General features: G+C 47.4%; 1 protein-coding gene across 2 annotated transcripts in view; it reads right to left on the bottom strand.

The window, feature by feature from the left end:
* The window catches only part of Plxna4 (plexin A4), a 420,278-nt gene that overhangs the window by 66,689 nt on the left and 327,683 nt on the right, over positions 1 to 25,906 (bottom strand). The window contains exons 6-10 of one of the 2 annotated variants that reach the window (XM_010611730.2): positions 22,846 to 22,969; positions 22,010 to 22,163; positions 20,689 to 20,788; positions 18,789 to 18,903; positions 5,935 to 6,135 (exon numbers count right to left, since the gene is read on the bottom strand). In XM_010611730.2, coding sequence (XP_010610032.1) covers positions 5,935 to 6,135; positions 18,789 to 18,903; positions 20,689 to 20,788; positions 22,010 to 22,163; positions 22,846 to 22,969 — 694 coding nt within the window. Of the gene's footprint in view, positions 1 to 127; positions 6,136 to 18,788; positions 18,904 to 20,688; positions 20,789 to 22,009; positions 22,164 to 22,845; positions 22,970 to 25,906 lie in introns of those variants that run through there. The other variant, XM_033757685.1, reaches the window with a different exon arrangement.

Here is a 25,906-nt window from a genome sequence, read left to right as displayed (position 1 = left end):
ATGCTTTCTTTTTTCTTGTACATACATATCTATGACAAAGTTTAATTCATCGATTAGGCAAAGTAAAAGATAAAAAATAGTAACTAATAAAATAGAACAATTATAACAATATATTATAATACATCGTGTGACTGGTCTCTGTCTGCCTCTCAATACTATGACCGATAATGTGGCAACAGGCAGGGAACATGGCGTGGAGGCACCGGACCCAAGGGATGATTCACATCCTAGTAAGATGGAAGGGAACAAATGGAGATTCTATCATGCTACATGAAAAGGTTGGCAATTTAAAAGTTATAATTTTTTATTTCTGAAATTTTCTACTTAAGATATCAGGACTGTGGTTGACCACGGGTAACTGAAACCATGAGAAGGGAAGCTGTGAATAAAAGGAGATTCATCATCAAATCCTGAGAGGTTCAGTCTCTGCACTGGGTCAGGCTGCAGCATCCCAACCTGTCTGATTTTTTCACAAACTTCTGCCACTGTGAACTCTTAGGATAGACTAACAACCCCTTCATCAGAAGCAGGGATGAGATACAGGTTCCAGGGCTCACTCTAGACCTGAATTTGAATTTGAATTTGACTCTCTGGAGATAGGGAACATTGCAAAAGAGCTTCTCCATGCTTTCAGGGCCAACTAAAGTTTGAAAACCCCCACAGTGTGCAAGAAGCAGGGCCAGCCCAGTGGAGAGACAGGTATGTAGGAACAGGTGCCTTCCCTTTGGTGAGAGAAAGAGCCAGGTTCCCTTACAGGCTCCCTTCCTATCTTCTTCCTCTAGTCTGGTTCCACCTCTTTTCATCTGGCCCCACCTCAAGGCCCCAGTGGGAAGGGGTGCCCAGGGCCTCAGACTCCCAGCTAGAGGTCTCTGGGAAAGGCGGGCTGCCCTGCTTCAGTCTGAGCACCATGTGGTCACCTGCAGGCAGCACTTGGTGCCACAGAGCTCAGCCTTCAGAGGATGTTATGGTGGGTAAGACAGGTTGGGAGCCCAGCTTCTGCCCCTAGGCTGGCTATATCCAGGGCCAAAGGGGAAGTACCAGGTTCTGACTAGGCACCAGTGAGCCAAAGATCAATAGAACCTTCAGGCCCCTTTCAGGAAGGTCCTGAGACTCCCCCAGAGATGGAAGCAAGAAATTCTGCCTGTGTGAATGTCTGAGTGCACAAACGTGTATATACATGTTCATGATGTATAAACAACATGATGCATGTTCATCAGCTTTGTACATGAAGATCAGCTACTGTACATACTATCCCTATGTCCATAAATATACATGTACACACACACAGCCACAAAGTGGTCCTGTAGGAACCAGATTCTTGAACATAAGCAAAATGATCCAAGCCTCAGGTTTCCATTTGTTAAGTGGGAATTAAAACCAGTGCATATCTCCCCCAGGATGTTGAGGATTTGGGATAATGCATATAATGCCCTGAGACCTGTGCTTGCCACATAGTCTAAACTCCCCAGTATGCTGTGTATTTTAATCTATGTGTATACACCTGGGAATACTCTGTAAAACTCTATTTGTGCTACCTGTCTTTATGTTTATGTAGGAGAGTCATAACAGCCACATACTGTTTATGTGCCAGACACTTGGTACATATGGGGATGTGTGCTGCATATGAGAAACTCACATGTTCTGGTGTGTGTGTGTGTGTGTGTGTGTGTGTGTGTGCGTGCGTGCGCCTGAATGCACGTGCTCATGTGCTTTTTGATTTTGAAGAAAATTGAAAAAAGAAGAGACTTTAAGTATCAAATATGCTGGTCATGGTGTTCTTTTTCCCACCCTGATTCCTAGGATCACAATGATGAGATATTGTAGAAACGATTAACCCCAGGTGCTCCCCACTACCTCCTCAGTCTCAAGGGAAGTCACCGGTGATGGGAAGCCCCCTCTCCTGGGTGGTGGCTGACCTGTGCCCTGCAGGGGCATGGCTGGAATGCTATACCTCTTCTGACAGCTGAGGAGCTCAGGCTCTCGTCCCCAGGCCTCCCCCACCACTGCCCCACTTAGCATTTATATAGCTCTCTGTAATTAGCCAGCAGTTAGTCTGTGGGAAGAAGCTTCCGCCTGTGCTGGATGCTTACAGGGTCCTGGAGGCCAGGAGGTTAAATGTCTCAATCAAGGCCTAGCACACTGTGGCCTGACTAATGGATGACTGTACCCATTACCTCAGGAAAGCGTGACCTTCTGCTTCTCCTCCTTCTAAAGCAGAGAAGATCTCTTCAGAACTGAGACACTCTTGCCTCCAAGCAGTCCCTTTCTTGAGCTCTGATATATTTTGCCGGAAATTTCTGCCACACAAACGGGCCTAAAAAAAATGACACTACCACGTCTACCTCTAGGATTGTGCTCTCAGTTGTGCATCAGGAACAGTTTCTGTGCCCAGCTCCTTCCCCTCCTCTGTTCTGCACATGGTAAAGTGTCTGGGTAAAATGTGAGAGTGTGAAGCCCTGCAGCTAGGCCTTGGGCACCAGGCCTGTACAACCAGCACTCCAGCCAGCCGATGCCCTTTGCAGCCCCCTGCTTGCGTGACTGCAGTGCCAGAGAGGAGGTTGTGGGCTCTATTATTAGCAGCACTTGACATTTTCCTGGAGCCTTGGTCTGAAGTAGGCCATGTGTCCCCGCAGTGGCTCCCCCTCTGTGGCTGGGCTGCTCTTCTCCTCCCACTGTCCCAGGGGCTGCAGTCATTGGCTCAGGGGTTGTTCCTAAACAGTGGGGCTGGAAGGATTCCACCTGCTCATCCCAGCTACTGCCATGCTTGCTCTTGTCCCTGTGTCCCCCTTTTCTCTGCTCCCCTCTGAGACCTCTGTGACCAACTTCCTCTGCCATCATAAACCCAGGGGTTCCACTGCTAGGTCTGCCCTCCTCCGCCCACTCCAGATTGCTCATGGATTTAGAAAACAAAACAGTCTGTGCTACACAATCCTCTCTGAGGCTGAGGAGAGTCTGCTTCCAGGGATAACACCAAAGCTGGGAATACGGTACTCCACTGCTGGTTTTTTGCCTAATCTTAGGTTAGGTGGTGTTAGGGAACAGTTCAACCTCGGAATTTGCACCTTCCTTGCTGTGTGATCTGGGGGTGGACACTTGCCTGCTGTAGGCCTTTTAACCCCCTCTGTTAACAAGCTCTAGAAGATATTGTCAGGTCTGTTTCTATGTGATGGTACCTAGTTTTCTATAACTAAAGGAGAGGGGGTTTTTCCCTGCTTAAGGAATATTTTTTTTAAGAAATTCAATTGGCAGCAAGTGGCATCCTGGCAGAGACCAGTGTTACACTGGGATCCCACTTACCCTAAAGAAAAGAGAGGGTCCTCGGAAAAGTGAGAGCCGAGCTCTCCTGAACTTGAGATCCCAGTGGGTCCTGGTGGGGAGATGGGGCTCCTTTTGGGATACCCTTCTTTTTGCCTCAGTGTCTCAGACTTAAAATGGAGAGAAACAAACTTTCTGAGTACTGGGGATAAAAAGTCTCTCAGGTGAAGTTGGCAGAGGTCCTTTGGGAGTCCTGACCTGGAGGCCTCAGCACTGGTTGGATCTACAGAGCGGCACCTAGCTACACAGGCCAGAGTACAGGGGAATCCCTACCCCAGCTCTCAGGAAAGAAGGGGAGGGTCCTGAGCTTGGACAATAGGTACTGCCCTTGGTGGTTAGAGCCTCAGGCTCCAGCTGTGCCCACCACTCCTGGAAGCACATCTGGAAGTGCTTGAGCCTGGGCATTCGGGGGCATGAAGTCCTGGGCCAGGGGTTGGAACCAGAAATGTCCATCATGCCCTGGCACATCAAGTCTCCAGATGTCAACTTCCCAGTGAGGGGTCATGTGGCTTCCTGAGTTCTGAAATCCCAGAATTCAACATCAGACAGACAGATGTCAAGACTGTTCCATTCTTTACCCACAAGTGCTGACTGCATGCCATCCAGGTCCCCTGGGGACACCACAGAGGAGGGGATAGCACTTGTCTGCCTGCCTGGGGGTTCCCTTTTGTGCCCTGGTCCTCTCTGTGATGCTTTCAATACCATATCCAAGGTGTTCCCAGTGACCACCACCGAGAGCTCGGTGGGTCAGTGAGCTCTCAGTCTAGGAAATGCCTGGGACACTGTGAAGCAATCTGCCTCCAGTTCCACAGTGAGTAATGGTGGTGGGTCTCAGCTTGCAGCTTGGAAGCTGAGTTAGTCTCCAGGGCACTGAGAGAGGTCTGACCCAGAGGGTGACAGGGCTAACCATACTGGGGTGCTCTCTCTGTTTAACCAAACCTGCCTGAGCACAGGGGTCTTTACAGTGTTTGTGACATTTGTGCCCCTCTCTGGGCACTGAGGCCACAGACTTCTTTCCAGATGCCCCCTGCATCCCTGGGCAGTGTCTCCCAGCAAATAAGGCTATTTTCTTCTGGTCTGAAATCTCCACCTGCATAGATCAAATGTGGGGTCCAGGCTATCTCTACTGAGACCTTCTCGTTAGGGGCAGAATTACTCAAGCCCAACCCTTAGGGACTAGTCTCCTTGATCTTAGGATTTATGAGGAAACAGGAGGTGTTTAATATTCCCCTTGCTTGCAGGTTAAATCTAGAACACTGCAGAAATCTGGAAAATAGCTTGGCTGCCAGGGACGGTGGGGGAAATACACATGAGAAGCTGTGGGGATGCATCTGGGATTTGGGACGTTGTAGGATTAGGGACCAGTTCAGTGTCTGAAATGCTAAGTGAACTTGGGCAAGCAGGTAGACCTCTCTGAGCTCCATTTCCCCCTCAATCATTTTCTGCAGGAAAAGCAGGGTGTTCCCATGCACTTTCTCTCAGGGCTCTCTGGTTCCACATCACGGCCCTAAATACACTCACTTCATGTAAGTAGGCAGGAGCAACTAGGGGGTGAATGACATGCAGCGTGACACAGGAGGGCACCCCAAATCCAGCCAGCCTTGCCAATAATTAGCTATGTGACCTTGAGCAAGCCTCTCACCTTCTGTAAAGGGAAGGTTATCCCAAAGCAAATGGAACCTCAGACGTACTTCCTGCCCTTGCTCTCAGTGTGCCTGCTAAGGCTTGCCTGCAAATCTTATTGTGTACTTGCTATATTTTGATCTTAAAGAAGGTCCCCAGATTGTATACATCTGAGCCCCACAGACTTGTATCTGCCCTGGCTTCTGGACCTGTCTTCCCTTTGCAAGGTGAAGAACTACAAGGTTTCTCACAGCGTGGAAAGGTTGTGAGTCCATGATTCCATTGCAGGTCTTTGAGCATCTGGATGCATAGAAGTGACCCAGAAAGAGAACAGGAAGGACTAGAACCCTGGCTAGAAAGCCCTGGGTAAGGAGAGATAAGGGGGAAGGATACATAATCAGGGACAGGCGTGCTTCTAAGGAACTGGGTAGGTAGTATGTAGGTCGCTCATAGTGGAGGTGGGACTCACTGTGGAGATTGAAAGCACTGGGAAGGGCTCCAGTTTATCTAAGTGGCCCTCTCTTGTTCCACGCTTCATGGTTCCCTGAGATGCCACCTATTTCGTCCTGAAGCTGTGCTTGCTGACATAGCCTCTGTGTAGGCTTCAAGGCAGTGGGGCCTTTGCTGGCGCAAATGCAGTTCTCAGGACTGGCGCAGGGAATGAAAGGCCAAGACCTTCTAGAGGAACTCTCAGGGAAGAGGACAGACGTAGCACCCTGCAAAATCATCTGCTCGCAAACAGGGCTCAGGACCCCCTGGCTGGCCCAGCATCCCGTTACCCTGTCTAGGCAGATTACCCTGTAATATGTCTACAACTAGGGCCAGGCACTTGGTGGCCTCACAGCCAGCATGCTGCTTGGGTCAGGGTGAAGCGACTAAGGTGGATGAGGAGGGTAAGGGAAGCAGGGAACTGAGTAGATTAGTGGGTGCTGGGGACCTGCAGAGCTGGGCTAACTGGCTCTAGAAGAGCGGTGGGGGTGGCAGCGGGCGACTCACGGAGGTGTTCTGGCACTGCACGCTGGAACTGTTGAAGCGCAGGGCAGGGACCCGCTGCTCACTGCCCTGGATGTTCAGGATGCACTCGTAGCCACGCTGGCCTGACTGTGGCTGTGGGAGGTTCTTGGCCTTCAGTGTGATGGGCTTGATCACCTCCACAGGCACCAGGATCTTGTCCACTCGCAGCAGCTGGGGGCAGTCCTGGGGACAGAAGTCAAGGCTCAGGTTGAGCAGGTGGGAAGCCACAGGGCAGGCTACAGACATTCCTCAGATGTTGCCCTGCTGCACAGACACAGCCCCGCATGGCCATGTGGTATCCACCCTGGCACGGAAGGGAGAGAATGAGGCCTGAGAAATCTCAGATCCTTGTGTCACCTTCTTGAGGCTGCTCCTCATAGAGCCTGCTCCTGGCCTCTTCAGCTTCATTTTAATGCCTCCTCTGTGCTCCAGATGCTCAAACACTCTCCTGTGGTTCCCTCCCACTACCAGTCCTCCCGTGCAGAGACTGACCCTGCTGCCTGGGCATACTGCCCCGTGGGGACTGATGGCCTCTTTGTCTGCCAAATTCCAGATGGCTGGAGTCGAGACAGATGGGCCACTTGAGAAGATTCACAGGGAGGCAAAGCCTGGGTGTGTCTTGGCCTCTGGAGCGAGAGTCTGAGCCACAGCTGGAGGGTCCATGAGGGCCTCCTGTACATGGGCTGAGCCTGGCATTTGGGAATGCTCTGGAAGAGGCTCCAGCGATCTTTTTAATCCAGAAGCTTCTGGCTGAGCTCTGAGGATGGCCTAACCCCAAGAAAATACCCTTTGGAGCAGAAATATACTAGGCTGCTCCTAGATGCCAGCAATGGGCACACTTAGCTCTGGAGCTGTGTGAGACCCGGAGAGTGTTTGGGTTTGGAGGAAATGAATCATGGGACTATTTTTTTCCTGCGAGAGTTAGCTCTGTGCGGGAAGGGCTGGGAAAGAATGGAGTCAGAGGAAAGAGGGCAGTGACAGGTGGGAGCTGGCATGTTGGTAGTGGGGAGAGAGTCAGTGTCCCTGGCCTGCTGGGTGTGGGCAGGAGTGGGGCTTCTGTGACATATGCAGGGATCCTTCCTCTGTGGCACTGTCTGGGGCATGTCAAAACAGATGGGCGACCATCAGAAGCATGGCAGACTTTGTTAGGGCTCACTGCTGACCCTCAGAAGACACTGTTCACTCCTACTGCAGCACTGGTCCTCAGTAAAGCAACACAGAAAGGAAACCATGGCCAGATGCAGATCGGAGGAGTACCAGGCGATCAGGCCATTGGCAGCTGTTCCTGCTGGGTCCCAAGAGCTGCTGTGTCACAGAGAGCTGCTTTGTGACAAGACTGCATTTGGAGAGGAAGGCCAAATTTCTGACAGGCTGTAGAGCCCTGAGCATACCCCCACTCTGAGACTCAGCTTCCCCAGCTGTCAGTCAGGCGAGACTCCAAGGCCCTGTCCATTCCAACCAGTCATGATTCACAACCTGAGGTGGTCATCTCTCTGCCCTTCCTAGTCACCCAAAAAGAACAGAAGAGGACAAGAGAGGCAGGAGACATGGAAGCAGAACAGGGAGAGCAGTAGGAAGCTGTGAAGGAAGCTAGGAGAAAGGGAAGAAGCCAGAGAGGAGAGACCACTGGGCACAGATGAACCAGTAATGGGCCTTGCTTGGGAGGCACTCTGGCCCCATCAAACCAGCCCCGCCCCTCTTCTCCTCCAGGGTGAAAGAGAAGGGTCAGCTCTAGCAATTTCACTACTCAGATTGTCCCCCAACGAACTGAAAGCCGGAATTTGAACACATACTGAATACCGTATTCCCAATAGTGTGTATACAATAGCTTTGCCAAGATGGAAGCCACCCAAGTGTTCATGGATAGACAAACGAATAGTCAAAAGGAGTTCTATCCATACACTGGCCTTTAAAAGGAAAGAGATTCTGATACATGAGGAGATTATCCTAAGTACAGTAAGCCAGTCACAAAAAGGCATACATCAAACTGTGTGGTTCTGTGAAATGAGACACCTGGAACAGTCAGGCTCAGACAGAAAGGAGACTGGTGATGTTTAAAGGGAGGGGAATTGTTAAGTTGGTGATGGACAAAGTTTTAGGTGAGGGTGCTGGGGATGGTTGTACAACAATAAGAATGTACTTAGTAAGTACATTCAGTCATTCAGTACTTATTAAGCACAGTACTATACCTTAAAGCTGTTAAAATGGTAAATTTTTATCATATATGTATTCTGGCACAGTTAAAAATACAATAGAAACCAAAATGGAACAGCAGGGAGACAGCAAGGGGAGCAGAGGCCAAGACCTACACACACACACATGCCTGCACATGCTTGCATGGGTGTGCACACACACACAGCAACAGCAACAGCAACAGCAGCAGCAGTAGCAGCAGTAGCAGGATTGGCCTTGACCTTGCATGTGTCCCTAAGGCTCTAGGACAAGCAGGTTCTGGAGAGCTCGAGGTACTGGCATGGTGCGTCTTAGTGGCTCCATCCTGAGCCCTAAGCTCTGGCAAGATGGAAATGTGGGACATGTAGATGAGAGAGGAATTATGTGAAAAGGGTGAAATTCTGGGATGCAGTGGGAGGTGTGTGATGCTGGAGAATTAGGGACAGCAGATCTGTGAGAGGAGGAGTGTTGTCAGCCAAAGGGCCCAGGCTCGTCATCCTGACCCATCCCTCCCTCACTACAGCTCTTGGAAGCCTTTCCTCGGGGCAGCAGGTCTATGATGGCAGGTGAAGCCAGAAGCACTGCTACTCTGACCTTCACCTACATGAACATGTCACCATCCATGATCACGTGTTGAAAGGACCTGAAGTCTGAGAGTTCTCTAACCAACCTAACAGATGTCTTCTGCTTTGCAGTGGCTCGGTGGCCCAGTGTCCACGGATGAGTTGGCAGCAGCACAACTCAGATGCCAATATCTTTCCTCCCCTCCATGACAGAGCAAGTTCCTACCAGTGGGCAGATCTGCTTCAGGACAGGGTGGTTGTTCAGTAGGGATCTCTTTGAGTCCAGAGCTGTGAAACCCTCCTCATCTGGGCTGGAACCTTGCCTGGAAGCTAGACTCTTCCTATTCGGGTTCAGGGCAAGAGCAGAAGCCTAATCTCAGTTGTTCCCTGTTTGATTCTGAGGCTTGTGAGGAGTTCTCTGATGAGTCCTGATTAGCAGTGGCCCCATAAAGGACTAGTTTGCATATAAAAAGGTTGGCGGCTCTGAGAGTTAAGTTCATTAATAATAATTGGAGAGGCCCAAGGCTGGGCTGGGAACATTTTCCTCTACTAGCACTGCTGACTGACCTCAGTGCCCCTCCTAATTGAAATGTAAAATGGCAATTTTCCCCTAGGCAACAAGGCGTGAAGGGACCATTTCCACCACTCTGCCCCTTCCTCCAGCCCCATCATCCCAGATTCTGACCTGCCTCCTCCTGAGAGCCCAAATGTAAAACCACCTACAGATCTGAAACTCATGGGAAATTTCAGAGAAACATTCACACTTCTCCAGGATTCCTGCCTGAGGGCCTGTTTCATGGTTAGGGACTTGGGACCTCCAGATCTGGATCCTTAACATTTGAGGTTTCTAAACTATAGAGGCACTGTCTTGTGAATTATGCAACTATGAAAGTAAGTCTATCCTATCTCATTGTGATGGTTTGAATCTGGAATGTGCCCCAAGGGCTCATGCATTGTTGAAGGCTTGGTCCCCATGTGACAATGTTCATATGTGGGGCTTTAAGGAAGTCATTGGAGCATGAGGGCTCAGGCCTCATTAATGGATTAATCCATTGATAGATTCATAATTTGATGAGTTAATTGGAAGATGGTGGAAATATTAGAAGGTGGGATCTACTTGGGGAAGCAGGCCACTGGGGATGTGTCCTGGAAAGATATCTATACCTCCTCTTCCTTGCTTCCTGGCTGTTGTGGAATGTGGCTTTCCTCGGCCACAACCTTCTCTCCTCAGGCCTAAAAGCAATGGATCCAGCAGACTATAGATTGAAGTTCCCAAAACAGGAAGCCAAAAAACTTTTCCTCTTTTAAACTGTTATTCTCAGGTACTTTGTCACAGCAATGGAAAGCTGACTGGCCTATTCCTGCTAGATTCAGAATCTTGAGAAGTGTTCTTAATTATTGTAACTGTAAGCAGAGATTAAAATCCCTGCTCCAAAGGTTCATTAGGGGGAATTTTATGAATGAACACACACAAGTGCGTGGCACTCAATGAACAAGGATTCAATAAATATTTGTTCTCTCCTTATCCATCATCCAGCTTAGGCTGTATTTTTGTCCCTCATTTGCTGTCTCTTCCTACCTCATGTCCAAAGGACCCATCTTCTCTGATCCTGTCCCTATGCTTTTCCATAATGACCCCATCAGTTCCCATCGCCAAGTTATTCCAGCTTTCTAGGATTTATATCTTATATGGAGACTGATTAATTTCAGCCCCTCCCAGTGCCCAAACACAAGGAGGGCAGGGAGGGAGTTCCCAGCTCTGTCCACTGCTCTCCTAATTACAGTCCCCTATTCTTCAAGGTGACATCCTAAAGCTGCATGCTCCATGTGCTCTGAAACAGGAGACCTACAAGCAGCCACCCACATTGCCTTAGGCATGTCCCTCAAAATCTGTGGATCTCTTCACTCATAAAGTGAAGAAGTTGGCTTGGATTCAATGACTTTTATGCTCTAGGGATAGTGTGACACAATAAGGAATATATATTTGGTTTTTGTCCCTGGATCCTGGGACAGAAATCCTAAAACCTTTGGAATTTTGAGTGGTTGAAGGGAGAGGAGCATTTTTGTTGTTGTTGTTGTTGTTTAGTATAAGCTTATTTCAACCACATTTGAGTTTATGTTGATAAGGTGCCTCTTGGCAGATGGGCCTGGTTGCCAGAGAAACCAACTATGTGATTAGAAGTTTGGAATTTTCAGTGCCCCCTTTTAGCCTCTAGGGAAGAGAAAGGGGCTGGAGTTTGAAATCAATGTATAATAATTTAATCATGGTTATGATAGGAACCTCCATAGAAACCTAAATGAAGGGGTTTAGGAAGTTTCCTTTTTGGTGAATAGGAAGGGGTTTGCATTAAGTAAGTAAGTAAGCAAGTAGGCTGTGCCCTTTCCTGCATACTTTGCTCTGTGTACTGTTTCATCAGTACCCTCTGTAATATCATTTATGGTATACTGAGAAATGTAAGTAGATGTTTCCCTGAGTTTTCTGATCCATTATAGAAAGTTCACAAACTTGATGTGGGAACCCCTGATTTAGAGCTGGATGGTCAGAAGTGCAGGTGACATTATCAGACTTGTGATGGGCCACGGAAGTGGGGCCAATCTTGTGGGAAAGAGTCCTTTACCTTGCGGGATCTAATGCTAACTCTAGGTAGATAGTATCAGAATGGAATCAAATTACAGGCTACCCGTGTGGTATCTGAAGAGCACTGGAGAGTAGCTTGGTGTGGGGGAAAATGCCCACACATTTGGCATGAAAATGTGAAGTGCAGTGAATAGCTTGTTTTTCTTTTACTCTTAGCTCTACTACTAACCCAACAGATGGCCTGTGCTACATCACTCTATAATGGTTTTTGAAACCCTATTTTCCCATCTCCAAAACAGAAATAATGAGTCTTAATCAATTAGCCCAAAGTGTGGTATTCAAAATGCCAGTCAACTGAATGAATATAAGAGCATCTTGGGCGGTAGGGGACTTTGCAAAGGAGGTAGCCTCTTGGAAGTGGCTATTTACCTGCCAGTAAACATTTTAATATTTTAATAATCACCATTTTCCAGGTAGGCATCAATACTGGCTCTGGCGGCAGCATGCATGACTGTTAACGATTCTAGCTAAGATGATGTAGTACAGGGATTCAACTGGGTGCACATTCCACCACCCCACACATGTTTTCCCATGTTATCCTGTTTCATAGCACAACCCATATTATCACTCCATGTCTCAATGAAGAAAATTAGAACAAGCAGTTACTTCATTCAGTATCCACGCTGACAAGCACAATAATTTCATCTGATAATTTTACTTTTATCCAGATATGATTATCTAACCCCATACAAATTTCTTCCAAAACACCCTGCTCATCTATTTTTAAAAAGGACATTTCTCTGAACTCTCATTTGAAAGGGCCAGCTCTTGGAGGATGGAAAACACCTGTATTTAACAAGATTATTTGTAGCTGAATGCATGCAATAAGAATCAGTCTCCATTAGAGGCTGTTTTGCCTGGGGCTACATTCTGCAATAGTGCAGAAGGACTGAGGACAAGGAGGGACAGTGGCTCCAGGCACAAGCAAACCTTTAACGGCTTGGCATGGAGGAGGCGGATCCTGCTGACTCCAGGTCAACTGCCCAACCCCTTGCATATTTTGGTCCCCATTTAAATTCATAGGAAATGAAGATGGCACTGCTAATTGCAGGGAGCAGAAATACAAAGCCAAAAAGTGAAAGTAGTCCTGCATGTCAGTGGCTGCTTTATATAAAGATTTCACTGCATATTTAAATAACTGAGCAAGGACATAAAGAATGCTGCCTAGCTGGGAAAGAAAATGCTGCCTTCAGGACTTGTGCTGCCTGGGGAAGGGGGCAGTAGGCCTGTGGATTTATAGTCCCCAGTGTGTTTACAAGATGAGAGCTCTAATTCTCCAAGTTGTTACAGCAAAAGTGGGGAAATGCAAAGCTCTAGGGAGCAGCAGGACCTGGGGGAAGCCGAAGGATAAATGATTTGCAGGTCACTTCTCCTTCCGCCCCATCATCTTGGGCCCCCATCAATTCCAAAGACATGCCAGCCCTAGCCCTAACCAAATCCCCAAATTTACACTCCCCTTCTCAGATCCAGGGTGCCCAATACAAAAATGTAATGCACCATATATTTTCTTGCTGTTCTCCAAGTTTATAATGCCATTAGTGTGATCTACGATGGGCTGGTTTATGGAGAGAGCAGAGCAGTAATACAGAAAGGAAATACCCATAACCCTAATGGGGGAGGGGCAGATAAGATTGATGGAAAGTGCAGTTGTCTGGAGAAGTAGCAACCCAGTAATTGAGTATCTAAAGTAGGGGGTGGTGCATGGGTTGGAAATGAGTTCTTGAGCTCAGTTTGGCTTGTTTCTTCAAAGGAAGTTGAAGGGCATGGCAGGGCACTTTTGTCCCCTTGGGTTGGACCCCAGGGATGTCTGCCTGCAGGAGGGGAAGCAGAATGATAAGATATTGGTTTGGTTTCCCTGCAGAGTCTAGCCAGGGGTAAATGCCCTTGGCCTGCCCTGCCTCAGGGTAAGGGGTTTCTTTCAGCACCAGCAGTCCAGAGACCTCCCGTGCCAACTCCTCAGTCTTAGAACCCTTAGGATACCAGAGTTCATGACATTACTTGTCCTAGTTCCATGTATCTTTTCAGGGATACTAGGGGTAGTGGGGGAAGTTGGGAGACTCTTGTAAGCACAGCTTTGCAAATCAAATAGAATTCATTTCACCTCCCCCAATCTTATAGCTATTCTCTGGAGTAAGCATGCTGGTTGAATTTCAACATGAAATGCGTTGCTGGGAAGATCCTCTCTGAGCCTTACATATACCTGTGGGCCAAATATGCATGGCCTTCTAGCAGAGCCCCTCCAGCACAGTGCCTTGATAATACAGCTTTGTTGCCAGTTCACTTTGCTCTTCAGTTCAGATGAGAAATAATAGCAAAATAGTCCACTGAGGACCAATTCTTGCCAATGGATTTGTTCTTCCACAGAAGTTCATCTCTGATCCCCAAGAATCATCATGACTATGTGAGGGCCAGAGGAGGAGGCCAAGGTGGATCTTCAGAGGAGGAGCCAGGAGCTCCAAAACCACATGGGACCAGTGGCTCTTCCAGCTCTTTTAACAGGCTGCCTAGCAAAAGGCCACTCTGAGGGTGAAACAACGTTTCTGGGGATACTGGGAGCACAGGACTGAGAGCAGGAAACACTGTCACTTTGGTTTGCTTCATCTCCTTTCTCTTCTCCCTTTTCTTTGTTATGCTCAGGCTCTGGCAGCTAATCTGAGTATCCATGGTTGTTATCACAATACCATCATTTGTAGAAACAAAATCATGCCTTGTAACTCGAATACAGTTGCCACAAATGACATATGTTATTGGGCATCCTATTTCTAATAATTGTAATTATGCCGGAATACTTGCTGCCCTTATAACAGCAACAATCGTCCACCAGTTCTTCATTCCAGACCAATAACTTTGCCTGAATATGTTCTTTGTTCAGGAAAAAAAGAGGTAATTCAACATTCCTGGTAATAGTCAACAAAGCCAATGTTGAAAGTGGAAGAGACACAGGTGAAAGCTTACCAAAGGATACAAGGTTGTGCTGGGAAGGTGAAAAACCACCTGGCAGCCTCATTCCTGGTTAACAAAAGGACTCTGTCTGCATCTCCCCAAAAAGGGTAAAGGAAAAAGGAGACCCCAGGGACTTCCAGAAAGTCACTGAGGCCTGTGTCTCCCATGCATTCCAAATGGTAACTCTGGGTCTAATGTCCAGAGGAGCTGCTGACCCTGAGGCTATGAGGCACTCTCTAGGCACAACTGAGAGCCCTCAGCCTTGTCATCGCTCTCTTCTCTCCTCTCCTCTCTCTCTCTCTCAATAAGAACACTTCCTGGGCAAGGGTTTCTCTTAGGTGCTTTCCAGTTTGTTTCCATTTACAATTATAGAATGTCAGAGATCATGTAGACCCATGACCTTGTTTTATGGATCTCTAAATACAGATCTTTCACACATCTTTAAAGCTCTCATAGCAGCGTTGGGATAATGAAAGATGAATAGTTGTATCAGACCTGTTGTAGTCTGGATCTAGGTGGCTCACAGTGGCCGCGATATGTTAAAGGCTTGCTCCCCAGTGTGAGGCTTTTGGGAAATAATAATGGAAACCTAAAGAGGCAAACTTTATGGGTGGTTTTAGGTTACTAGGGGGTTTCCCTGAAAGGGGACTGTGGGACAATGATATCTTCTCTCTTTTTTACTGTCTGACTGCCATGTAGTAAACAGTTTGCCCTACCAAATATTTCTCACCATGAAGTACTTCCTTGCCATTATCTCACAAGAGATGAAAGCACCTGACCATGGACTGAAACTCCAAAACTGTGAGCCATAATAAACCTTGGTTCTGTTAAGGTTGATTTATCTCAGGAATTTGTTACAGTGGCAACAACTTGATTAACAGTAAATAATAAAACTCTGGAGTATAATGCTGTGAATAAGTTCTTCCCTTGGAATCAAGAGAGGACACTTGTGGCTGGGGACTTCCATAAAGCCACCTTTCAGGTGTGTATTTTTCTTTGTTTTCCTTTCCTCCTGCTTTGTCTCTGCCCAGAATCAAAGAACACAAAACAAAACTCCAAGGGAAAAATTGGATATTTCCATTAGTGGTAGCCAGAGAATTTGTTCTGAGTCCTGAAGACAACAACCTCCTTCCCAAGACCCAAAATGGTTAGAGTTAGTCAACACTTCCCATAGACTTAATTTACTAATTTTCCCTTTGGTACATTCACCAGGAAGGTGTTGCTTTTGCAGCCACATGAGGTGGTCAATTCTGGCTTCACCATTTTCACATTCAAAATGGCCCTGGTATTGAGCTGGGAAGTTTGTAACTCTAAGCTTGGACCAGAAAAACATCCTCAGAGTTTCTTTCTCTTAAAGTAAATAAACATCCTAGATAAGGAGGACTTAAAGTTCATTCCACACTACGTATGATAAGGGAGATATGGCCAATGCCAAGTTACTCTGGATCCCCTCTCTATCAGCTTTCCAGGCTACCATAATGATGCTCTTTGAAAGTGGAAAGATTGAACAGTAGCAGCAGTAGGTGGGTCCCTGTCCATGTTGCTGTACTGGCCACATTGCTCCAGGCCTGTTCCTTCTTGGGGGCTGTGATGGTTAATCTTGATTGTCAACTTGATTGACTTGAGAGATGCTTAGGAGCCTTTGTAAAGTGTACTTATTGGTGTATCTGGGTAGAGTATGGGGTCGTGACCTTGAGGACTATATCTACTCCTTGGTCCCTTCCTTTCTGGCTCTTGCCCTTCTCTCTGCTTCTTGGTTGCCATGAATGGAGCAGCTTGCCATTATGCCCTATGTCATGAGCTTTCTGTCTCGCAAAGAGCTGACCATGTACTGAGCCAAAAGAAACATTTCTTCCTTTAAGTTGTGTATGTCAGGCATTTGGTCAGAGCAAAGAGGAAAACTAAGATGGGGGCCCCGGCATCAAATCCTCTGCAAGGCTGTCTGTTCCTAGCACATTGTGCCTGGGTCAGACACTGAACAAGTTTTGTGCTCAGCTCCCTGTCTGGGTACTTGAATCCACCATTTTTGCCACAGAGATCCCTGCATTTCACTGGGAAGGATGGTTGGCTTTTGATTTTGTTCTCTTCCTATTCTTTTTTGGGGCAGCAGATGCAATCTCCTTTTGTATATTTAAAAGAAAGAAGCTTGGGATGAGTGGAGCAAACAAAAGAAAGAGCAGAAATTACAAACCTCCTTCAAGGTAATTAAATGATTAGGGGCCTTTGAAATCTATCAGATAGCTCAACTGTTCTGCTTTCATTTTAGTCTTGGATATCTCTATACAGCAAACCTCTGGCAGATATACTCATCAGGAAAGCTAGAGAGAGGCTGGAAGCTACTTTGTCCTGTTTCCCATCAGGTTACTTGCAGATTTCAGATGGAAACCAGACAGGATGCTTCCTTGGACTCTGTCACCTGGTCTTGGGGGTTAGTCTACCTGCCCTTCTGCTCCTGTGCCCAAGATAAAGGTTTAGTTGGGTTGATGAGATCATGCAGCCTTTTGCCAGCTTTTCATGCCAAAGGTATGCCTGTTGGCTGCCTGACTCACATCTCTCCTATTACCCTTAGATCCAACTTGTCTTTGTTAGAGAAAAGCACAGAGGTGACACATACACAGGAGACTCACATTCCTGCTTAGAGCCAAGATGTAACTGCTTTCTTCCCCTTTCCTGATTATGAATCAGAGCAGCCACTTCCAGCCAGGCAGACTCCTTGCAGAGGAAGAGGGTCTTGTGTCTGTGGTTCCATAAGCTCTTCTTGTTTCCATCTGAAACCTGCCAGGATCTTGCTAGAAGTTGAGACAAAGTAGCTTCCAGCCTCTCTCTAGCTTTTCAGACTGCTGTATCAGGCAAGGGTTTATGTGTGGAAAGGCCCAAAGGAAAAAAAAATGAAATAAAATGCCATTGAGCTATATGCTGTATTTCGAAGGCCTTGAATTATTTAACTGTCTTGATGGAGATTTTCAGATTTTTGCTTTTTCTTTTCTGGATTGCTCCCTTTGTCCCCCACTCAATCAGGATCATTCTCCCTCCCTGTCTCTATCTCTGATGCCTTCACCATCCCCTGCTTCTATCTAAAATCAGTCTCTCTGCCAACTCCCCACCTGAGAGTCCTCAGCCATCAAGACCCAGGTCAAGTGAGATTTGGGCTTAAAATTTCTGTCAGCCACAGTTTTTCTGTCCCTCTGCAGGACAGGAGCCCAGCACAGCAGATGTGAGATGGGTATGTATCACCTCCCCTTTCAGTCTCAGGCACACAAGAGCCACCCTCTTGCCATTCAGGGTCCAGCCAAAGTTGGGACTCCTAATGGAGCACAAGGCTGGTTGAGGGGGAAAAGTGTTGTTATACACCTCTCTGTTCTCTTCGTGCCCCCCCCATTGCAGATCTGTGCACCGGGGCAGTCCCCTGCTTGTAACACCTGTGCAGGTGTTTGAAGGGGCTAGAAGGTATATGCAGGAGTTGGACCAAGGAGGTAAAGGTGCTAGGCCTGCTTGAGTCTGACATGGGCTGGGAGGGAGCAGGCCAGGCTGGCTGTTAGTTAGGAAAGCTCCATGATGTTACCAGAGAAATCAGTAGAACCCAACGAATGCTGCATATATTTATAATTATACTTTAGGTATCTCTTGTACTATTCCAAATAAAAGCATTTGAAAGTACCCCTTTGCTCAGAACAACTCATGACTCATGCAGCAGTGAGAGCCACACAAGCTCATAAGAACCACCATAATGCATGGACAACTGATTTTTCCAAAGTTTCCACTGACTTTGGGGTCTTTGCCCTTATGTTGATATTCTAAGAAAGGTCACAGCATGGGCAGAAAGCATTTGCATTTTGGTAATGAAGAGTTTCAAGAAGAAGAATAAGAACGAGAAGGGAAAAGAAAGACAATGCCTTAGCCATGGAGTCCACCTCTCCCTTGAGCATTTGCAGTAAGGGAGCAAGGGAGCAAGGGGCAGAGCATCACATTCTCCAGGAGGGCTTGTGAAACCCACACTGGCTGAGCTCCTCCTGAAGCCTGGCTGGCTGGAGCAGGCACATTTGCTCATGGGACTGAGACACTGTTACTTCGGGAGCCATACTCTAAGAGCTGCTGCTCTGGCTGATTCTGTCATTCATTCTTATGGCTCTGCTCCCTTTACTAACTTGTGATCTTTGTTCTTCATTCACCTCTGAGAGACTGAAGAGGAGCCTGCATATAGTTCTGTGGTGTACTTACAATTATTTCTAGAAAACTTTCTCCATCTCTCTGGAATTGTTCTAGAACTTACCTGATGTGAGGGAGCTCTTCCTGGCCAAATGGTCTATCTGTAGCTGAACCACCCAGGACTGACCCAGAACCAGTGGCCTAGTGTAGAGTTTAGCCTCGTCACTGCTTTCATGAAGTCCCCCTCAGTGACCCACTAGGGAGGAAGACGTGGTTGGGGGTTTCCTTTGGCATCTCCTCTTGAGAGAGAAGGCCTGTCTTTGTGGCCCAAACTCATGGCAAGGACTGCTATTATCCGGACATTAGGGACCTACCTCAGGCAGCTTCACACGGCCCTCCTGGAAGGAACACGTCTTGGGGTCGTGGGTGCATACATGCCGGTATTTACACCAGTGGCAGCGGTATGGGCTCTCCACACAGGACAGGCACCTGGGCACAGGGGAGGAGAGGCACAGATCACAGAACTGGGTGAACCCCAAAGCACCAAGCCTAAGTCCCTTGGGTCTGGCAAAATATTGCTATTCAGAGAAACCACCCTCAAACACAAGACAGGGAACAACTCCTTGGCCAAGGGATATTTGGCTGGGTCCTTCCCCCATGAACCTCAGCACTGATGTCTCTGGGACTACCTTGGCATCTTGTATTATACCTCATTTTTGGATGTCCAGCTCTTTCATGAGTCCACTAGGATATACATTCCAGGAGGGCAGGGACTGAGTCTTCCAGTTTTATTAATTTTAATCACTCTGTATCTAATGGCATTGTTTTGCACATAGCAATGCTTAAAATCATTTAGAAGATGGTATAGAAGCTTCACAAATGATTTCATCTATCTATTCTGCTTTCCTAGGACTAAGAATGGAGGGAAAGATTAGGCAACCAAGAAGTGAAGTCCAGGGAAGCCCCATATGCCAAGAAGCCAGAAGAGGATTCCCTAGTGTTGAAACAATTTGTTTCTGCCTGGGAGGGCTGGGCACCTCCCTCCATGTGAAACTAAAGAAAGCTAAGCTCTGGACTCACAGTTGCCTTAGCCAGGATTGACAAGCCCTAAAGTTCCAGCAATTACCTGTCTTGCATGGATAGGAACCCAGAGTGGCACATCAAGCAAGAATGGCATGAAGAGGTCAAGCCCTGTGGTTCCCAAACTGTGCTCTATTAGGACCCTGAGGATTCCATGGAGCTCCTTTGGAGAACATGCAAGGAGCTGTGGAAAGGCTCACGAAGAGGGGTTCTAGGCCCTCTCAACCCTCCACCAAGTCACTTCTACTTCCATCTGCTTTGTACATTGGGCTTCTACACCAATTTCAGATGAGAAAAGGTGTCTATGCTGAAAAATAAAAAAAGCCTGCACATCAACAATGGGTAGCCCATCCCATCATATTAGAGAGGAAATACTAAGGTAATAAGAGCAAACAATGAGCAGTGCTTGACCAATTGGTCCAACAGGGTTCTGATTTTGTCCTGTGTCCTGGCTCTTTCACCCATCATAGCTTCTAACAGAAGTAAGGCACCCACACAGGGACAGCAATCAGCTCATGGCTGCTCTGATGGGACAGGGTCTGGGCAATGTCAGTTGCTAAACCTCTGCTGCTAGCTTGGAAAAAGTACTCTTATTGCTTTATCGAGGATACCAGAGCACAAAATGATTACCTTTCCTAGCTATAGTGACTCCACATTCTGAGCCTCTGCCCTCCTTACCTGCTATTGGAACAGAAATGCTTAAGTCAAACAAACCCAGAGCCAGGCGTTTTGACCTTCCCTGCATACCTCCGGATTCCTCTGGCCCCTTGGCACCCTGTGTCTGACTGGGCCTCAGGGCCTAGTGGTAGTTGTATGAGTTGTTAGACCATTTCCCTCCCTGGATACAGATAGGGGCTTTTCTTGCTTCTCTGGGCCCTCCTCTAAGCGTGGTGCTAGATGCTCTATTCTTTGAGTGAGACGCACCTCCAGGAGATAGTGGAACACAATCGATTAAATTAGACAGACAGATTTACGCCAGAGAAGGTGCATGAACCAGGGATTTGGAGAGCTCAGTTCTCAGTCTTGTGCCTTCTCGTTTCCATTAACCCTACAAATACTGGAGGAAAAAGGCCCATCCCCTTCTGGGGCAAATGAGGCCTCCATAGTGACTCCATGAAACTGTGGTGGAACCTTCTCATCTCTGCACAAATTTGATCCCAGCAACAGGGAGCTGGGTGAGGCTGGGTCACTTACGAATTATGGACACTGCAGTTGTAGAAGACGAAGCTGGTGCTGGCAAAGGTCATACCCGTCTCTTTGGACTTAAGTTGCAGCTGTACAACATGGTGGTCCCCTACAAAGCAGAGCCATCCAAGAGATTATGGTCCCACTGGCAGGCATGCACCCTGGGAATGGGGAACTTGCCTGCTGGGGTCCCATCAGCTCTCATAGGTCTCTGATTCATCAAAGCCCAGCCGCAGGGCAATCCCCAAAGCAGAAACAGAGTGCTGTTTGAGTGTGCTCTCCCTTCCACACTTCAGCACTTGTTGGCCTCAAGTGCTGATCACCCCGCCGCCACCCACGCACAGTGTACATACAGAGAGGCAAGTATTCGAGTGTGCCATGTCCTTGCCAGCCTCACAGAATCACACACACACACACACACACACACACACACACACACACACAGATGAGCAACCGGGAAAAACAACACACCACCTCCACCTCACTGTGTAGGCTGCTGCCACAGCTACACAGTGGTCGGTATGTACAAGTGTATGCACACAGGAGCCCATTTTCCATCTCTGTCAAGAGAGACCAGTTCTCATTCTGCCTTCTCTCAGGAACCCAGAGCTCCACAGAAGCAGGAGACACTGGAATCCCCAGCTGGCACCAAGCAAAAGCTGGAGCCCATGTTTAATTCACAGTCCTGACCCCAGGCCCCTACTTCCAGCCTTGTTCTCTGCCTTCTGTGAGCGCCTCATTAATCAATCATCTCCGAACAAATGTGACAAGCCCAAATGGGAGGGACAACATGGAATCAATCTGCCCAGGCTCACCAGTGCTGAGCCTCTGTCCAGTCCCATCTTTCCCAGAGCAGCTGAACAGAAACAACAGGCAGCTGTGGGAAGGTAGGGGAGGAGAGGGCAGCTCCAGGTCAGAGACCCAGTCATGTGAGCAGAGGGCTCCAGAGCCTGTTGTCTCCCATCCTCCCATCCTGGCTTCCGACTGCCTTCCTCTTTCGAGGCCACTGCAGGCCAGCCAAAGTGGGCTCTGCTGATGTCCTGGCCATGTCTTCACCCACCCTCTCTGCAGCTACTGGGAAGCGGTGGATTCTTGGGTGCTCATTTGGGACTGAGACAGAAGTCCTCTAACAGCTGATTCCAAGGGCAATGCAGGGAAACTTCATCCTCCCCTTCCTGAGTATGTAACACACTCAGCAACTCACTTCCTTCGAGCTACCCCTGCCCATAGGCTCCCTCAGTCTCCACGCATCTGTGATGAGTTCTTCTACATAGGAAGGAGGAAGCAGAGCCTGCTACCTAGCTTTGCCTTGAGGGAAGGAAGGACTCACCATTTTCTGTGATGATCCGGGGCACCTCCTTGGCTGCGGGTGAGTAGCAATGGATCTGATTGCCTACCACGAGCCCATCCATCTCTGACAGGTCCTCAAAGGTGCAGTTGACACCCGCTGACAGCTCTGGGACATTGTATGTCTCCAGGACCAGCTGTGAACAGCCAGGCAGGGAAGAGAGAGGAAGAGCAACAAATGGAGAAAGAAAAGGTATGGGATAAAGGAAACAGTATAAGAAAAAGAGGTAGACAAAGGAGAGGCAGCATTAATATAGAGTAAGAGAGATCAATTTTGTTACAAAAGCAATGTGGAGGAGGTGGTGGGATGGAAAGAAAGACAAAAGTAGTTTTATTAGGATCTGAATATATTTGGCCTCAGCAAATGGGAATGTTTAGGGAATTTGTGTGGTGAGAGAACACGGCACAGGATCTCATGCATTAGTCCCAATTTTGGAAAAACTGCACCACCAATTACTAAATACCCAGTGCTAGAACTGGGACTGCATCTGCACCCCTTTCTCCATCTGCATATGCATTGTTCTCTCTCTCTCATTTTTAGATGTAGATATCATTCCCAGAACCCTTTGCCATTCTTTTGATCATTTTTGGTAGGACCATTATCCTTATCTTTCTACTTATTATGAGTGAAGCCTCTTCATGGATACTCCTACCCAAGTTCCTTTCTTGGGTCTCCAATGCATAGCTACTAGTAACGTCCCCTATCCTAATTCAGAGGTGCTCTTCCAGCTAGACTTGGTCCAGTCCTCCTGAGGAGTCTTGGACTTAGATGCCTTTTGGTGGGAAGAGCTCTTCCTCCTGGACCCTCCCCCTTCTCACCAGCACGTTGTACTGAGAGACGGAGATGTTGTTGGGATGAACTGTCAGCCGGACACACTGCTTCATCTCTGATGCAAACCTGCGGGGCTCCCTGGATCGCTCACACCGTTCCTTCCGAGTACACCTGTGAAGGAAATACCATTGGGTTACTCAGAAGATGACCACTGGGTCCAGGGAGGGACCAGTGCAGAGGTCAGGCGATTCCAGCAGCTCTCAGGATACGTCCAAACTCAACATGCTCAGATCTAACCATTCCATTTCTTTCCTGAAGTCCTCCATTCCCACGCCCAAGTCTGGAAAAGATAGCCATTCTTCCTATCGTTCAGTCAATGCAAAAACCGGAGAGTCAGCCTAAATTCCTCTCCTGACCTCCACATTCAGATCAGGAGTTGGCCAGTCCTGTCTACTCTACCTCACCACGCATCCTTAGCTATTGCCACCCTTCTCTTCTTTTCAGCAAACTGAGGTTAACTCCTGTGTCTTTAGGGGGTGGAATAGAAAAATACATTGACTACTGTTACCAAGTGCCATCCAACAGAAAGTCAGGCTTGTAAAAATATTATGGTTGCCCTCATTCACTTTATTCATCGGATCTGACACCATGTGACTGCTGGCTCTTCCGCAAAGTCAAAGTGACCATGAAAGGTAAATGTTTCGAGTCAAGTGAAGACACTGAGGCAGCCATGACAGCTCAGCTTCATAGACACTCATGAAAAAGGAGAACCGCTTCGGCAAGTGGCAGGAATGATGGGATAAATATGTTCGAAATGAACGGAAGTATTTTGAGGGAAGTTAAGAGCAACACGTCTTCTACTGTAATATTTAAAAATTTAAACACACACCAGATTTTTCAGACTGCATCTTCCAGACTTCTACCTTGCCTTTGCATGTGCCACTTCAGTTCTTCTGTTTGGATTTTCCCACCTTCCCTAGCAGACAGAAGATAAATTCAGGTGGGTGGGAGAGAGAGCAAGAAGGATCAGAGGAGCTGGAGTAGTAGTTAGAGCACACTCCACGTGGAGATTTCAGTCGTATGTCACTGGGGAACTGCTGTATAGATTTGCCATTATTGTTTAATGCTCTGTGTAGAACAAAGTGTACCATGTCTAGTGTGACCTGCGATCTTACACTCTTCTCTGATGAGGGCTTATGAAAGATACACATAAAAAAATGAGCCATGCCCAGATGCACACATCCCATGAGTTCACTGCATGGAGCTATATAAGTTTCAGGAAACAGTATTTAATGCAAGTCAGATGACCCTTTTGAAGACAGGACTTTGCAGAGTGTTTGCAGTTGGGTTAGTCTGGACTAGTGATTCTCATATGGGGTGAGGACAAGTAAGAGGGATGAATTGAGACAAGATAGAACTGTGGAGAAATCACTCCCAAGTTTCTCTTTTAGTCAAAGAGAAAATGAAAGTATCAGGATTGCTGTGGGACAGAAGGAAGTCCTGGTGGACATTTGGAAGGAAATAGAGCAATCAGGGATAGGGAGTCTCCCATGGCGTGGACACACGTGGAGAGGGCACATATGTTTCACATCTTTGGTGTGGGCTAAAGAGATGAGGGAAAAGTGTCCCCTGGACACCTTGAGTGATTCTTGAGGTTACTCTCAGGCTCAGAGGAAACTGTGAGAGCTCATCCTTTCAGCCATGGGAAAGAAGACACCTTTGTCCACAGCAGGAGGGCCAACATGAGGAGACTGGCCAAGAGGAGAATCTGACCGCCAAAAGGGAAACCACTGAAGGCAATGTATTAAACCCACCCTACTAAGAGTGAGATGCAAAGAAGACAGACAAAAGGAGGACCCTAGAATAGGTTGGGTGTATAATGCCAAAGAATAAAGCAACCCTGAAGAATGCAGCGGTGGCCACTAGTTCTGAGTGGTTACAAGAAACTGTGATTAGGGCTTTACATTCCATGCTACTTCTATTTAGTGACAACACCTTGACACACCCTCCTTGGAGGTCAAGAAACTGCAGAAGAGCCAGGTAAGTAACCTGCTGAGGCCAGCAGCTAGTCAGAGATAGATCAGACACAGAGGAACTCAGAGTCTCTTCTCCCTCCCACCGTGCCTAGTTCCCCAAAGCTTCTAGACTTGATGTGAGGGATGGACCCTCCTGCTGCAGATTAAACCCATTTTCTTTGCCACTGTCCTTACAGCAATTTAAACATCTTCCCTCCATCTTTTTCTTTTGGCTAGGGGCTTTTCCTGCTGCCCCCTGGAAAGTACCTTGAATATTACTGCAACTTGCAGAACAAAGCTGAATCCTTTAGGATGTCAGTGAGAGACAACAACACACATGGAAAAGGTCAGATGTGAGTCTGGTTATCCCTGTGGCACTCACTGGCTGCTCTAGCAGACCAATGGCAATGAAAGTGTCTGCCTCAAAGTCTTGGGAGTTAATTTACCAGGCCAGCTCTTCTGCGAGGACTCCATTACCTTCAGCCATTAAGCTAATGTTATGGACTTTGCCAGAGTGTCTGCACTGACATCGCTATTAATAGTGTTATTACTCCCATTAACAGCAGACCCAGAGAGCTGGTATGGGCTTGAATTATTCACTGACTCCCCAACTTTGAAGTTCCTGTTTCTAAGAGCAATCAGTAGATCTAAAAAATGTCTTTGATTAAATTATGAAGAGAGAAAAATGGAGCTGCTTTCAGGCCAAACATCACCTGGAGTTGCCAAATACAGATTCAGAGAGAAAAGAAAGGAGTCCTTCTCTCTTGCAGGGTAAGAGGGAGCAAAGCTATCTCAGGACAAGTTTGATCCGCATTATTTGCTGCTTCTAAAGTTCAGAGGGTTTCATCCTACCAGTGCTCTGGAGAGGCCCAAACTAATTAATTGTCATCTTGCCCCCAAATATAGGGAAACCATGTATAGTTTACAATTTTAAACATCCCATCTAAGGGTAATCTTGGGCCAACCAACAACTTAACCTCTTGGTTCACCCATATTCTCATCTATGAAACAGGAACAAAACAGTAGCAACCTAATGTGGTTTTTATATGAATTAAATGATATTATGTGAGCAAAACATTTAGAACAGGACATA

Source organism: Fukomys damarensis, unplaced genomic scaffold (genome assembly GCF_012274545.1).
Source record: "Fukomys damarensis isolate Sample0158 unplaced genomic scaffold, DMR_v1.0_HiC HiC_scaffold_4, whole genome shotgun sequence".
Lineage (NCBI taxonomy): Eukaryota > Metazoa > Chordata > Mammalia > Rodentia > Bathyergidae > Fukomys > Fukomys damarensis.
Note: the sequence above shows the minus strand (reverse complement) of the source record. Positions and strands in the feature narration are given on the sequence as shown.